Consider the following 15,800-nt stretch of genomic DNA (forward strand, 5'->3'; position numbering starts at 1 on the left):
TTTTAATAATCTGGGTCCTTTCTCTTTTCTTTTGGATAAGTCTTGCCAGTGGTCTGTCAATTTTATTGATTCTCTCCAAGAACCAGCTTCTAGTCCTGTTGATCTGCTCTACTGTACTTCTGGTTTCTGCTTGATTGATTTCAGCTTTAATTTTGGTCAACTGCTTCCTCGTGCGTGGATTAGGCCTGTCCCTCTGTTGCTGTTCCAGCTTCTTGAGGTGAGAATATAAAAACTGCATTTTAGATTTTTCTATTCTTTTGAGTGAGGCTTGGATGGCTATGTATTTCCCCCTTAGGACCGCCTTTGCAGTATCCCATAGGTTTTGGACTGTTGTATTTTCATTCTCATTGGTCTCCATAAATTGTTTAATTTGATTTTTGATTTCCTGGTTTATCGAGTCATTCCTGAGCAGGATGGTTCTTAGTCTCCAAGTGTTTGAGTTTCTTCCAAATTTTTCCTTGTGGTTGAGTTCCAATTTCAGAGCGTTGTGGTCTGAGAATATGCAGGGGATAATTTCAATCTTTTGGTATCGGCTGAGACCTGTTTTGTGTCCCAGGACATGGTCTATTCTTGAAAATGTTCCATGGGCATTAGAATAGAATGAGTATTCTTTGGTTCTGGGGTGTGGTGTTCTATATATATCTAAGAGGTCCAACTCGTCGAGTATGGCATTCAAAGCCTTTGATTCTTTGCTTAGTTTTTGCCAGGGTGTTCTGTCTATTTCTGATAGTGGAGTGTTGAGGTCCCCTACTATTAATGTATTTTTATCTATATGTCTCTTTATTCTGGTTAAGAGCTGGCTTGTGTATCTTGCTGCTCCCCTGTTGGGGGCATATATATTTATAATTGTCATATCCACTTGTTGAATACTTCCTTTAAGAATAATATAGTGCCCTTCTGCATCTCTAACTATAGTCTGTAGTTTAAAATCCAGTTCATCTGATATGAGAATTGCTACCCCAGCTTTCTTTTGAGGTCCATTTGCGTGAAAGATGGTACTCCATCCCCTTACTCTCAGTCTGAATGCATCTTTGGGTTCGAAATGAGTCTCTTGTAGACAGCAAATGGATGGGTCATTTCTTTTTATCCAATCTGCAACCCTGTGGCGTTTGAAGCCAGAATTTAAACCATTAATGTTAAGACTGAGTACTGAGAAATATGCTTTTAATTCTGCCATGTTGTCAGTAAAGTCTTTGTTTGTATTGGCTGTGACTTTCTGTTTTGTATCACTCTTGGGGCCTTTTTACTTTTATAGAACCCCCGTAATACCTCCTGTAGGGCTGGTTTCGTGGTTACAAAATTGGCTAGTGACTGTCGATTCTGAAATGTCTTTATTTCTCCATCAATTCTGAATGACAGCCTTGCTGGATAAAGGATCCTTGGCTGCATGTTTTTCTCTGAAAGAGCTTTAAAAATGCTCCCCCAACCCTTTCTCTCATTCCAGGTCTGTGTAGACAGGTCTGACGTAATTCTGATGCCTTTGCCTTGGTACGTGAGAAATTTCTTTGCCCTGGCCGCTTTCAATACTGTATCCTTGGATCTCATATTTGTGAATTGCACTATGACGTGACGTGGTGTAGGTCTGTCATGGTTGAGCTTGGGAGGGGTCCTTTCTGCCTCTTGGACACGAATTTTTGTTTCCCTTGCTAGATTAGGGAAGTTTTCAGCTACAATTTGTTCAAATATCTCTTCTAGACCTCTGTTTTTCTCCACCCCCTCGGGTATGCCGACGATTCTAACATTGGATCGTTTCGTTGAGTCAGTAATCTCCCGTAGTCAACATTCGTGGGCGTGGATTTTTTTAAGACCATCTTCTATTTTTATTTTTTCCTCTATTAACCCATCCTCCAATTCACTAACCCTTTCCTCTGCTTCCATGACCCTGGCCGTCAGAGCCTCTAGTTTTGCCTGCATTTGGCTCATAGAATTTTTAATTTCTGTCAAATTCGCTCTCATTTCCGCCCTTAGGGATTCTATATTCTCAGTAACATTTTCCTGAATACTTTTTTCAAGTCTACTCATTATCTTGACCATTGTTACTCTGAATTCCATTTCTGATAATTTGGTTACATCCATATCCGTTACTTCTGTGGCAGAGGCCACTGACTCACTGTCTTTTCTTTGCTGGGGGGGGGGGGGCTTCTCCTTCTTGTCATTCTAATGAGGGGAGGTTGCGGGGTTGTCCAGAGCCCAAAATTATTGACTGGGTCCCAGGCCGTGCCCCTTGTTTTATAGGGATCTTAGAGATGTGGGCTTCTTCTTTAAAGATTTTATTTATTTACTTATCTGAGAGAGGGAGACAGACAGCAAGAACGGAACAGAAGCAGGGGAGTGAGAGAGGAAGAAGCAGGCTCCCAGCGGAGGAGCCTGATGAGGGACTCCTTTCCGGAACGCTGGGATCACGCCCTAAGCCGGAGACAGGCGCTCAATGACTGCGCCACCCAGGCGCCTTGGGTTGTGGGCTTCTTGATTTTTCAGCCTGCCTTCTGGGGGAGGGGCCTGCCGCGCGGATACTCAGGCAACCCTGTTTGGTTAGAGTCTCCGTGTCCCCTGCGAGGGAGGATGGGGATGGGCACTCTCTGAGCCGGTATTTCCAGGCTTTTGTTCTCTGGCGGCTTTCCCTGGCGGCCGCCTATGCCTCTTCTGAGGGTCAGAGCAGCAGAGGCTGCATTGTCACAGGACAGAGGGATTGCGGCCCGTTCTCCACTGATGTTCTGGCCACTTTAACTCTATTACTGTTGGTGCTGCTCAACCCTGCAGCGTCCCGGGATGTGCGCACCAACTCGGCGTCCCTGCCCTCACTTCCAGGGCCGGCGTGTCTCTGTCCTTTGTGTTTCTAATGCCGCCAGCCACCGGCTGCCCCGCACGCTCCCGGGTCTCCCGGTCTCAGTCTATGCCCGGTGAGCACACCCCGATTCCGGAGTTTCCGGAGAAGCCTGGTGGCGCGCGCACCCGGTTCAGGGTCTCAGTCTGCTGTTTCGCGGGTGCCGACCGCGAGTCCGCCTGCTCCCCCGTGCAGGTGGCCCGCCACCGCCCCACGCGCGCTCCAGGAGCTCTTGGTCTCAGTCTGGATCCCGTGAGCACACCGGGATTCCGGTGTTCCGGGACATGCCTGGTGGCTCGCGTTCACGGCTCACCGCTCTCAGTCCGCTCTCTCGCGGGTGCCCTCTGTGAGTCCGCCCGCTCCCCAGTGCAGGTGGCTGCCGCTTCCCGGAGCCCAAACGCGGCGGCTCCCTCCCCCTTCCGTTTATCTTCCGATATCTGTGCACGGTTTACAGCTCCCCTCTTCGTACCTCAATACTCAGCGCTGGAGATGTTCATTTGTAGAGATCCAGATGCATCATCTTGCGTCTCAGGCTGATTCCGTGGTTATTTAGGCTGGTCTGGTACCTATCCAGCTCGACTCGGGACCGGCTGAAAAAGAGGTCCCCTACTCCTCTGCCATCTTAACTCTCTCCAGCATCCCCTTTAGCATAAATCTAGAGTGGTTTTTTTTTTAAAGAAATTTAACATTATTGCTATGATTAAGAGGTAATAAAGAAAATAAGCTGAAATTACAGCATTTCTATTAAATTCTTGTTACATAACTGACCAAGGCTCTGAGCCTAGACTTGATCTATTCATTGAAGAAAAAGAAGATGGGGTATGGCAGGGTAAGAGGAAGACTGGAAGTACTAGAGAAGTGTTAAAGACATACTGACTTCCTTCTAATAGAGTAAGGAGGAAAGAAAGAAAACTGAAAAAGGAATAACTTTCTCACAGAATATTTCAATGATATTTAAGGTCATGTTTATGCACTACCTGAAATCATCACTTTACCAATCACGGTACACATCTACTCTTACAGTGTTTCCTTATTAATAGAAGATGGACTAAGTCATTTGGAAAGCAGCCAAAAAAATGAACTTTCAACAGTAATAGTTTTGAAAAAACTGTTAAATATTCTTACATTGTTACCAACCTCAGATTAAATATAAACCAACCTTGTAATGGAAAGTGAAATGTTTTCATTTCCTCCCTTGTGAGAAGGCATCTGGTTAAGCCCACTTTCTTAGAGCCATACTTTTGAATGATAGGGTCATTCTGCAGGTTAATGCTGACTTTTGAACTGGCAGAAGGTAAAGACCCTGAAACAAAAAGAACAATTAAACGTATGTCAGAATGTGTGTTTAAGAAAGGACACCTGGGGGGTGCCTGGGTGGCACAGCGGTTAAGCGTCTGCCTTCGGCTCAGGGCGTGATCCCGGCGTTATGGGATCGAGCCCCACATCAGGCTCCTCCACTAGGAGCCTGCTTCTTCCTCTCCCACTCCCCCTGCTTGTGTTCCCTCTCTCGCTGGCTGTCTCTATCTCTGTCAAATAAATAAATAAAATCTTAAAAAAAAAAAAAAAAAGAAAGGACACCTGGGTGGCTCAGTCGGTTAAGTATCTGACTTGATTTTGGCTCAATTCGTTATCTCAGAGTCATGGGATCTAGCCCCACATTGGGTTCTGCACTCAGCACAGAGCCTGCTTATCCCTCTCCCTCTGCTCCTCCACACTCCCCTTGCCCACCACCAAGTTGTGCTCTCTGTCTCTACCTCTTAAAATAAAATCTTAAAAAAAAAAAAAAAAGAAAATATTTGTGTTTAACCTAAACCTCAAAGGACATGTTTCTAAACCTTGTGTCAGGTAAACACAGTGAAGATCAAAAGATGTATAAGCCCCAGCCCCAACTTTAAGAAGCCTGTATTGTAATATAATTAGAGGAACACAAAGAGAATTTAAGTCTCAAATGGGTTATAATAATAAAAGCTATAAAAGAAAGGAAGAAGAATACACTGGCTGGGGTGGTAAGAGATGGTTCAACAGAGGAAAAGATTAGCTGAGTCTAAAAAGCAGAAATTAGAAAGTTTGTGTCTTAGACCTGCCCATCACAGTGCCTGCCACTCCTAACAGCCCATTCTAGCTCAGTCTATTCCACCCCTAGCCACTTGCTCAACCATCAGCCTATTCTTTAAGCAGGAGTGGTCACCAATTGGTTTGAGAGTGGGAAGTGGCTTAAGAGAGACACATCTACAGGTGCCTGGGTGGTTGTCGGTTGAGCATCCGACTCTTATTTTGGCTCAGGTCATGATCTCAGGGTCCTGGGATCGAGCCCTGTGTTGGGCTCTGTGCTCAGCATGGAGTCTCTTTGTCCCTCTCCCTCTGCTTCTACCCCCGACTCATGCTCTTTCTTTTCTCTAAATAAATAAAATCTTTGAGAAAAAAAAGAGACCCATCTATAAGTAGACAAATAAGTTGATATTCCTAGCCAAGACATGCTCAAAAGGGACAATGGCAATTAGTTAAGCTGATCAGATTGCTTGCTTCCAAAATCAAACTAGGAAATACAGAGGACTGACAAGTTAGAAGAGAACAGAAAGCAGAGAAGATGCCATGAAAGGGTACTTAGACTCCTGATGGCTTTCTAGTCTACATGCATCCTTTAAATAATATCCCTCTCGCTTAAGATGGCCTGAATGAGTATCTGGTCCTTGCAACTAAAGAAGTCAAAATACTGTAAGTAGAAAAGAGGGGATTCCAGGTAAGACAGAAATGTACAAAGCAAACTTGGTATGGTAGTGACTAGACCAACTGAGAAAAAAAAAAAAAAAGGTCTGTGTAGGAGAGCAGTGTAGGAAACAAGGTTGAGGAGTATAAAAATGAATTATAGACCACTACAAATGCTAGACTCAAGAGTTTGGACTTTAGTACATTATTCAATAAATAATGGAGAGCAACAGAAAGTTCCTAAGATGGGAAATGGCATAACCAAACAGTATTTAAGAAAGATCAACCTCAGAGATAATGTGGAAAATGGAGGAGAGAAATGAGAAAAGGTTTTGCAGAAATTCTGGACCAAAAAAGATAACAAAAAAAAAAAAAAAGAAAGAAAGAAAAAAAAAGATTAGAGTCTGAATCAAGATGGTGGAAAGAATGGAGGAAAAGGAATATATTAAACAGTCTGTAAGAAAAACTGATAGAACACAGTGATGGAATAATTCAATTCAGACAACAAATATTTACTAAGTACTTATTATATGCCTGGCATTGTTCTAGCCACTAGAGATTCCTCAATGAACAAAGTCAACAAAATTCTCCATTGGGAGAATGAAATTCTAGTTGGGAAGATGAACAATAAACAAATATATGCCAGGTAAGGATAAGGACCGTGGAGAAAATCAAAGGAGGGAAAAGAGGAGAGGGTGTACTGGGGAAAGAGAAGGGTTACTGTCATCTATTTTACAATCAGGGAAGATCTCTCTGATGAAGTGACATATGAATAGTTACTCATAGGAGCAAAGGGAAGGAGCTATCCAGATTGGGTACAGGGAGCCAAAAGGAAAGTAATTCTAAAATTAAAGATTGTTGTCTTAAAGAAAAATGATACCAACAGAAAAGGCGATTTGAAGATGGGAGCCTGTACATTATTTAAGGATGAGAAAAATGCTTTTAGCTATGTTATGATTGAGGGGACAGGGGAATATCCAAGTGGCACCATCCAGCAGGCAGCTGAAAATGCAAGCCTGGAATCTGGGACATCAGACCTAGAAATAAAGATACAGGAGTTAACCAAAGAAGAGCGATAAGTCAACTTGGAGAGACAGATAAATATTTCTAAAGTTTGCTTTGGGACTCTGATATTTAGGATGGGAAACAAAGGAAATCCTAAGAGGATAGAGAACTAGCCATAATCTTCTGACTCCTCAAAGTCTACAGAATAAAATCCAAGGTTCTTAGCATGACATTTACAGCCTACAGGACAAAGCTTTACCCTACCTCTTGGCCTCGTCTCTCACCACTACCATCCTCCCCCAATTATCCCCAACAATCGATATTCTTTAGCCATATCAAATTTCTTTTTTCTGATGATTTCTTTTGCAAAGCTATGTCTTACATGAGCTCTGAATCTAGTAATGACTACTCTGTTATTTACTTAAAGATGTTTAAAATACAGTGGAGGTCAAATCAAACACAGAGGCAGGTCAGATACAGGTATCTATTAGGAGAGGGGAACAATGGAAAGGAAGGAAGTCAGGTGTCTTTGAGACAGGAAAATAGGAAGCACAGTCCTAGAGGAGATAGGAAGGAATCACTGGCTATTCCTCACCACTTTTTCATGTCTCCTCAGTTTAACTATTCAATTATTTCTGAACACACACAAAAAAGCATCACTGAACAGTACTTAGCTTACTATGTCCAATGAACTCTAGTAAGTTCTTTTCTATTCCATCACTTACCTGCTTCCTCCTACAAAAACAGAAGGTTCAGTACAACTTACTCCTGGACACAACCCAACATTTGAAAAACACTGCCATCGTGGGTATTTCTCTTTTAGATGGCCAGCATCTAAACCTCCTACCTATTCCCCACTGTGAGTATTATTAAGGGTGTCCTTTACATTAGTCAAAGGCAAGATCTTCCTTCCCATCTGTACACTCGTGGGTACGAAGACCTACTGACAGTTTCAAAATTATTCACAGTAATTTGTAAGAGTCCAATGTTGAGTGATACGCAGGGACAGCCTTTGCTATTTCACCTAGCAAGATGGTTTCTGGGGCATGAATATGGGCTCCTGCTATCTATTCTCCCTAGGTACTTACCCATTTTTTCTTTAAAAACATATTGCTTTTCTGTTTAAGGCTGTAGAATTGACCTTAGTTGTTTGAAAGAATAAACTTGACCGATAAACCCACTTATAAACATATCCATGTCTTTTAGAATGAGCAAATCATCAAACTAGAGTCACAGCCATACCTTCCACCATCTTGGATAGATCCCCTGTTGTTTGTTTCTTTTGCAGTCCAATAATATCAGCTAGAAAATTAGATGATGGAGGTGGCAAGCGGAATTTCTGAAAATACATACCAAGTTTTTATAAAAATGTTTGAAAGCAATTAAAATATTGTAAAAGACTTGCACTTTTATTGTCAGCTCAGCTATGAGCTGTCAGCTATGAAAGGTCTGGACCTTAATTGTTTGTATTGCAAAATGAGGACTGTTTCCTTAATGTGTAAAAGTGACTAGGTAATTAAAAAAAAAAAAGTGACTAAGTAAGTGAAGCCACCTTTATCCCACCCCAGATATTTTCTTTGGCTCTGATTACACTTTGGAAACAAAGACAAACATTACAAAAATGTGTAACTCAGAAAAGGAAAGTTCTTTATATTTTTCAAAGCACTTCTGTATCTATTACTTTAGTGGACAGCTTGCCAGGTAGTTAGGCTAGATGACACAGCAAAGCTGAAATGTTGAGAGCTCCAGCCTTAGGCTCACCTGTGCTGAAATTCCAGCTCCACCACTTACTAGCTGTAACTTGGACAAGTTACTCACAGTTTCCTTATGTACAGAAGATATTTATATCTCTCACAGAACTGTGAGAATTAAGGATGATGCATGCATAATGATTGATGTAGGTCCTAGCACATATGTAGCCTTTGATAAATGAAAGCAAAAAAGAAAATGGAGACCCAAGGAAATTAGGACTCACCAACTCAAATCCCTCCGTGGTAAATGGATGAAACAGTCCAATAGACTGGAAGTGGCTATGGGAAGGAAAATGGGGAGCACATGCCTCTTCTAAAGATGACAACTGCTATTCAGCTCCAGATACTGTTCTAAGAATGTCCAATCTTGTGATGTTGTCAAGAGACCAAAAAACACAGACTTACATAAAGTGTATAATTTCTGAAAACATCATAACCCGAATAAAATAGGAAATATCAGCCTGGGAACTACATACAGATTGTAATCTGGTAATAAATATTTTGCCCAAATATCAAAGAAAATCAGAGGCAAACCTAATCTCAACAAGAGATCTCTGAATCTTAATCTTTCTTGCTTTCTACAACCTCTACTGCTTGTTCAGTCAGGGTGCCAAAGAGCATAGTTTGAGACAAGCACTAGTCTCTGGATGAGAGGACTCAACTCAGGCCCTAAAACAAAGTTTTCTTAACTTACGTGTCTAAATGCTTTTCGGAGAAATCCAAACTCCAAATAGAACCTGTAAAAGTGTAGCTGGCTCATTCCCTGCAGTACAAAAACCACCACGTTGTTCAGGTGATTTTGGTGAAAAAGCTGGCACCAGCTGTTGAAAAATCAAACCAATACAGCTAAAAGTGATACCATCAAGTCAGTTATAGACATACAAAAGGGAAGTGTGGGGAGAAAAGCAGTTTACCATTACTCAATGAAAACCTGGCAAAGAATGGCTATTACCGTACAGAATTCAAATAAAGATCTCTTGAGATAATTGTTTATTGCATTCAAATCAAGTAGGATACCAAGGGAAACACAATGTATTCAAATCCACAATCCTATTATGATTTGTTTTAAATTGGAAATAAACCCATTTTACAAAGGCATATCCTCAAGATCCCAAGCTGCTGAGTCCTTCCTAAGCTAGTAATCATGTGACTGGCTTTAAGAAAGCCAGTTTGGGATAAATTGACAGACTACTAGCAATATTTGTTAATGTGGAAGATGGCTTTTGAGGTATCTAGCCAATCTCCCTCAGATACGTCTGAAAAACTGAAAAGTTTTGAAAATTTTTTTGTTGGTCCATATACAAAAGCAATTTTCATTAGACATTTAACAATGGCATTGAAGATATCAGAACAGTAAAATTCTCTTTGTCCCTTAACGTAAAAGGAACAAAAAAGATTAACTGGGATTCTTAACACACGATCATGTTATTTCAGTTGGGTCTCCACTAGGGGTTACAAACCAAAATACCTTTAAGTGGTGTTGGGAAAGGTCATTGAAAAGACATGACTGCCAGCTAACCTGTCAGCTGGACCCTGGCACCTGCAGGCTCCTCACCCCCTTCTCCTCTGTCCTTGGAATGTGGGTTCTGCTTGTCTTTCCTGATCCCAGAGGCTGCTCCAAAGACAAAGCCTTGAGACGGTGATGCGGTGTTGAAAACACCTGCATGGTTCATATGACTGAACCCAGTTAAGGCCTCTATATAAACTTTTTTAAGATTTGGCAGGCATGTGTAGGGATCCATTTGTCTTCCTCCTGCCCGAGACAAGCCTTGTAGGCAAGTTCCCTTTGCTGCCACGTACCAACCTGGAGCAGCCTACCTCTTTCTTCAGTCTCTCCCTGACCTCCAAGTAAGTGGGGCAGGTTTCACTTTATACCCAGGAAGCTCCCAAGAGGGTTGCAAACCATAGAGCAGCCAGAGAGATAATGTAAATAAGGGAAGCAGGCCTTATTTACCAGTAGGTGCTACACTAGAGTGTATCTGCCACATCGATAAGAGGCAGGCTCCTATTCAGCTTTGACAAAATGTTGCCACAGGGACAAGTGCCAGATCTTAGAGTTTTTCAAAGAAATAAAGTATCTGGATTTTAATAAAGGAATTCCTAAATTAAATGTTGGCAACTCCTGTAAAGAAAAAAATTTAGGGGGCACTGGGGTGGCTAGGATGGTTAGGCGTCTGACTCTCGTCTGACTCTTGCTTTCGGCTCAGGTCATGATCTCAGAGTCGTGAGACAGGTCCCACTTGGAGCCTGCTTGGGATTTTCTCTCTCCCTCCCCCTCTGCCCCTCCCCCACCATTAAAAAAAGAGAAAGAAAAAATTTAGGACACTCTCTACGGCAAACAAATAATGTCAATTAAGGAATATATGGCTCTCTAGACACCAATTTGAAAACTCTGGTCTATACCCACTATTTAAGTTCATCTTATACCTGGGTTTAGGAACACTGGATTTGCCCAGAACTGCATACTTCAGCAATTCACATAACTGGTCATGGGTTACTTCACAGTTTTCAGCAAATAAAATGGCAGATAAGCGGGCTTTCTGCAAAGATATAAATAAAGGCATTAAAAATTAAGACTACTGGGGCACCAGGGTGGCTCAGTTGGTTAAGCAGCCAACTCTTGATTTTAACTCAGGTCATGATCTCAGGGCCTTGGGATTGAGCCCCTGAGTAAGGATCCCTACTCAGCAGGGAGTCTGCTCCTCTCCCTCCTCCTCTCTCCCTCTCCCGTGCGCTCTCTCTCTCTCTCTCTCTCCAATAAATAAATCTTAAAAAAAAAAAAAAATAGAACTGGGGGTGCCTGGGTGCTCAGTCAGCTAAGCATCTGCCTTCAGCTCAGGTCATGATCTCTGGGTCTTGGGATCAAGACCCAGGTCAGGCTTCCTGCTCAGCAGGGAGTTTGCTTCTCTCTCTCTTCCTCTGCCCTTCCCACCGCTCATTCTCTCTCTCTCTCAGACAGATAAATAAAATCTAAAAAAAAAAAAATTAGGACCATTGAGAACAGTAATAAAGCAAAACAAATTATATGCAAATATAAGGAGGAATCTAATTAATTGGAAATGATAAAACAACCTGTGATACGACATTATTAATTCAATATTTAATAAACGTTGATACAGAACCTTACTACAGATACTTGGTTACTTGCTAGGGATAATGGAATGAATTAAACATGATTCATGCTCTCAAGTTCTAAGTACTAAGAGAAAGTTCTAAGTACTAAGTACTAAGAGAAAACAAATGCAGAAATAGGTCATTCCAATACAACGTGGGTAAGTGCTATTATAAAGGTGTAGGAACAAAGGGGCTAACTGCCTTGGGGGTTAGAGAGTTTGGGGGATAGCTTCACTGATACTGAAAATACTGGGGCTGTCCTGAGAATAATTTGTCAGTCAGATGGGGGGAAACATCGTGTCTAAACACTTAGTTTTGTTTGGCTGGAACCAAGTTGACATGTTGCAGAGTAGTGGAGATTTGAGAGTAGAGAAAAGAGTGAGTCAGGTCATAGATCAATGTGGTCTAAGCTAAGGAGTCTGACATTATTCTGGGGAAACAGGGAGCTCAGAAAAGTTTCTCCCTCCTAAAAAAGCTCTAATTCTTCATCTCTATATGAGACTGCCCCAAAGGATTAGAGTATACATTCTGTTTGGTAACCAACTCTGCAACCCTCACTCCCCCCACCGCCGCCCAAATCAGTATCTTTTCACATCAGTTAAATGTAACAAACACCAATTTTAATAGTCCATTCTCTAAATTTATCTCAACACTTACTATGTATATGAAAAAAAGTCCCTATTGATGACACTTTAAAAAAATATATAAATAATATCATGAGCATCCTTTCAAACATCCCTGTGTACCAGAATAAATTCTCCAGATAAGGTCCTGGTCAAAATAAGCACCTACAGTTGACCCTTGAACAACACAGGTTTAAACTGTGCAGATCCACTTATATGTGGTTCATTTCTGTTAAATATAGTATAGTATCATGAATGTATTCTCTTCTTTATGCTTTTCTTAGTAACATTTTCTCTGGCTTACTTTATTCTAAGAATACGATATATAATACATGTAATTTACAAAGTATGCATTAACCATCTATGTTATCAATAATGTCTCTGGTCAACTGGTTACCAATATTACTGGTAAGGTTTCTAGGCTCTAAGTAGTTAAGTTTTTGGGGAGTGAAAAGTTATACATGGATTTTGGACCACACAGGGCATGCAGATGGTGGTTTGGCACCCCAATCCCCCATGTTGTTCAAAGGTCAATTATTTAATTCTGACAAGTACTATTAATTCCTGAAAGAATACACCAATTTATATTTACCAATCAAAAATATGAGATTGATGGGGCGCCTGGATGGCTCAGTCAGTTAAGTGACTGCCTTCACCTTGGGTCATGATCTCAGGGTCCTGGGATCGAGCCCCATGTTGGGGGTCCCTACTCAGCAGGGAGCCTGCTTCTCCCTCTCCTTCTCCCTGACGCTCCCCCTGCTTCTGCTCTGTCAAATAGATAAAATCTCAAAAAAAAAAAAAAAAAAAAGAGATTGATAAGGTGAGACTGAGTGAGGTAGGTAGGGTCTATGTGGCAGTGAGTAATGGTTGCCAAGCATGGGAGGTCAGAGCTTCAGTAGGGGAAGGAGGGCATGGTAATTGGCGGGGGGGGAGAACTTGAGTAGGGGGAGTAGGGATTGGTATAGGGGAGAGAGCTAGGATTAAGGGTAGGAACCCAGGGCACACATGCAGAAGGATGGCTCACTGTGGGGTGTCAAAGCCTGAGTGGTAGAAGGCATCCATGCAGCGGGAAGTGGAGAGCAGTGAGGGCTGGTATCAGATATCAGAAAGTATTCAAGGTTTTAAGGACAGCATCAATACTGAGGGACAACAGTGGCCTGTCACAAGATTCAGAGTCTGAGCAGGGTAAGTGTGTCCATGTATGAAGGATGAGGATAGTAGACTGTCACACAGGAGGGTGGCCTGGTACATGGTGCAGGGTGACAGAGCCCAAGCAAGGTGAAGACAGTGTGGGAGTGTGGGGCGGTGGCAGCATGGGGAACTGGTCAAATATACCGAAGATAATGACAAATCAGGTTTCTCACTGGAGAGAGAAGGAAATTATAACCATGAAGAGAGAAAACCAGAATGAACCTTGTGGAAATAGACTGCAAGCAGAGATTTTAGAATGTATGGATAGAAAAATATTTAAATGTAAATATGTATGTGTGTGTATATGGGTGTACAGATAAACACATATTTCCTAGCTCTTTTTTGGGAGTACTGACATCCCAATAGCACTGAGTACTTCTAGTACCCAGAACCTTGAGTTTCTAAATGTCATTCTCTACTAAAAGAACCAAGCAACCCAGAAAAAATTACTGATTCCAGGGCTAGGGCAGGAAAAGCACAGATGAGCCTGGAACATCTTTTTGTGCCAAAAAAGTAAGGAAATGCTCAAAGAATTATGAGGTCATGTTGAAAGAACACAGAAGCTAGCTTAATGTTCAAATATAGGATGTTTTGAGCATCAAAATAAATATAGTAATGGATTATAACCCATTGAATGAAATAGGCAATGAGTTCATACTAATAAAAAAATGAATTACAAGTTTAACAAGGAAGCATCTCTCCACAAAATTAGAGAAAAAGAAAACAAGAATGGGACAAATCAAAATCATGTACAACCTAACAAAATACAAGAGAAAAGAGTGTCACTTCTGTGATAGTCCTGCCAAACATGTATAGCCCAAAACTAATCAATGAGGAAACAGACAAACCTAACTTGAGAGACATTGTACAAAATAACTGATTTGGGATTCTTTAAGAGTAGTAAGGCCAAAGATGTTAAGGAAAAAACCAAAGAATTGTATGGATTGAAGGAGATACGACAACTAAATGTAACACATAGTTCTAGACTGGCTCTTACTGCTAAAAAGGATATTACTGGAACAACTGAAGAACTTGAATGGGGTGAAGATAAGATGGCAGCAATATATCCATGTTATTTTTTAATTTTGATGGTTGCATATGTAGGTTATGTAGGACTGTTTACAGGAAATACATATTTTAGTAATATGGGTGGGTGGTCATGGAGCATTGTTAGCAATCACTTTCAAATGCTGTCTGGGGTCGTTTTGGGTACTGTTCTTGCAACTTTTCTGTAAGTTTGAGATTGTTTCAAAATAAAAGAGAGATTATCTATTTCCTTATACTTTTCACCATATTAACCTTTAAAAAGTTGTTTTGCCAATTTGATAGGCAAAAAAAGAATCCCTTTTAAATAAAAAATGTTTTCATAGCACTATTTTCCATTTTACACCCTACAGGTATCCCCTGCTTCCTGAAAGCTTGTGTTCTGCCACTTCCCTTTTAGGACGGACCTATTAGCACTGTACCTGTTTTCACTTTTATCTTCAGCATTTGTTTCACAACAAGCCAGTTATAAAGGCAGCACACCCCAAGCAGAGTGGTACAGCGAAGCTCCTTTCCCAAGAACTACACTTAGCACGAAGCCCCCATAGCTTTGAATTGTGTCTGTGAGCATCTGCGCTTTATCTTGATTTTGTGCATCAGTTAGCAAGATCTGTCTTGAGACATGAGAAAACCTAACAGAGATTATTTTGGGAGTATGGAAACGCTCCAATATCCCCCCCCCCCCCATAAATTAATAATTGCTTCTTTGCTTTACACCATTTCAGCTTGGAAAGATTTCACGGGACCGCTCTACTTTCAGACAGTGGGGGAAACCTGTATATAATTTCTATTGTTTGTTTTCGGTCTCTTTCCACTAGAACGAAGTAGTAAACCTCACCGATGTTCCCCAAGTGCCTAGGGCAGTGCCCAGCACGTGACAACAGAAATCTGATGATTGAATAGATGGACCACGTATATTTAGTTCTCAATACACAGCAGGGATGTTCATCTGCCTTATTATTCCCCTACCGGGGTGGTATGTAAACTGCATGAAGGCCGTGGGTTCGTGCACTGGGATATCCCCGGAACCTAGAACAATTCCTGGCACACAGAAGACTCAATAAAGTATTTGTTGAGTGAACATTCTTTTTGGGTCCCACGCACCACACCAGTTTTAAAGAGCCATTATCAGCCCTGAGCTAGGTGATATTAACATTATCGTTCCCATTTTACACACTGGAAAGGAGAATTCCGAAAGGCCAATGGGTGGATGAGGCTGATCTGCAGCGTCCAGGGCAGGCAGGGCCCCGAAGACGGCTGGGGCGCGGGCTTGGCAGCTTCTAACCTCCTCGGGCTGCCCACTCCAGCTCCCCGTTACTCACCTTGGCCTCGGGCTGCCTTTCCTCCAGATCCCAACGCGCTCTCATCGCCTCAGCCGCTCCGACCAGCGCGTTCGGGGCCCTCCTCCTCTTCCTGCCCTTCTTGAGGTGCCTCCCTGTCCTCTCCCTCTCAGGATCCATGAGCCTCTGGAGAAAGACCGGCGTGAGTTGAGGAAACGCCGCCTCCTGACGGGGGAGAAGGTGGGGCTTCAATAGCCTACAG

General features: G+C 42.0%; 1 protein-coding gene across 4 annotated transcripts in view; it reads right to left on the reverse strand.

Moving 5' to 3' along the window:
- The window catches only part of LOC130543920 (RNA exonuclease 5-like), a 16,617-nt gene continuing 817 nt past the window's right edge, over positions 1-15,800 (reverse strand). The window contains exons 2-7 of one of the 4 annotated variants that reach the window (XM_057313051.1): positions 15,581-15,763; positions 10,714-10,826; positions 8,981-9,107; positions 7,778-7,874; positions 3,984-4,127; positions 1-3,414 (exon numbers count right to left, since the gene is read on the reverse strand). In XM_057313051.1, the coding sequence (XP_057169034.1) occupies positions 3,374-3,414; positions 3,984-4,127; positions 7,778-7,874; positions 8,981-9,107; positions 10,714-10,826; positions 15,581-15,763 (705 nt within the window). In that variant the 3' untranslated portion in view covers positions 1-3,373. Of the gene's footprint in view, positions 3,480-3,983; positions 4,128-7,777; positions 7,875-8,510; positions 8,566-8,980; positions 9,108-10,713; positions 10,827-15,580; positions 15,764-15,800 lie in introns of those variants that run through there. The other 3 variants (XM_057313052.1, XM_057313053.1, XM_057313054.1) reach the window with 3 other exon arrangements.

The sequence above is a fragment of the Ursus arctos genome, unplaced genomic scaffold, assembly GCF_023065955.2.
Source record: "Ursus arctos isolate Adak ecotype North America unplaced genomic scaffold, UrsArc2.0 scaffold_169, whole genome shotgun sequence".
Lineage (NCBI taxonomy): Eukaryota > Metazoa > Chordata > Mammalia > Carnivora > Ursidae > Ursus > Ursus arctos.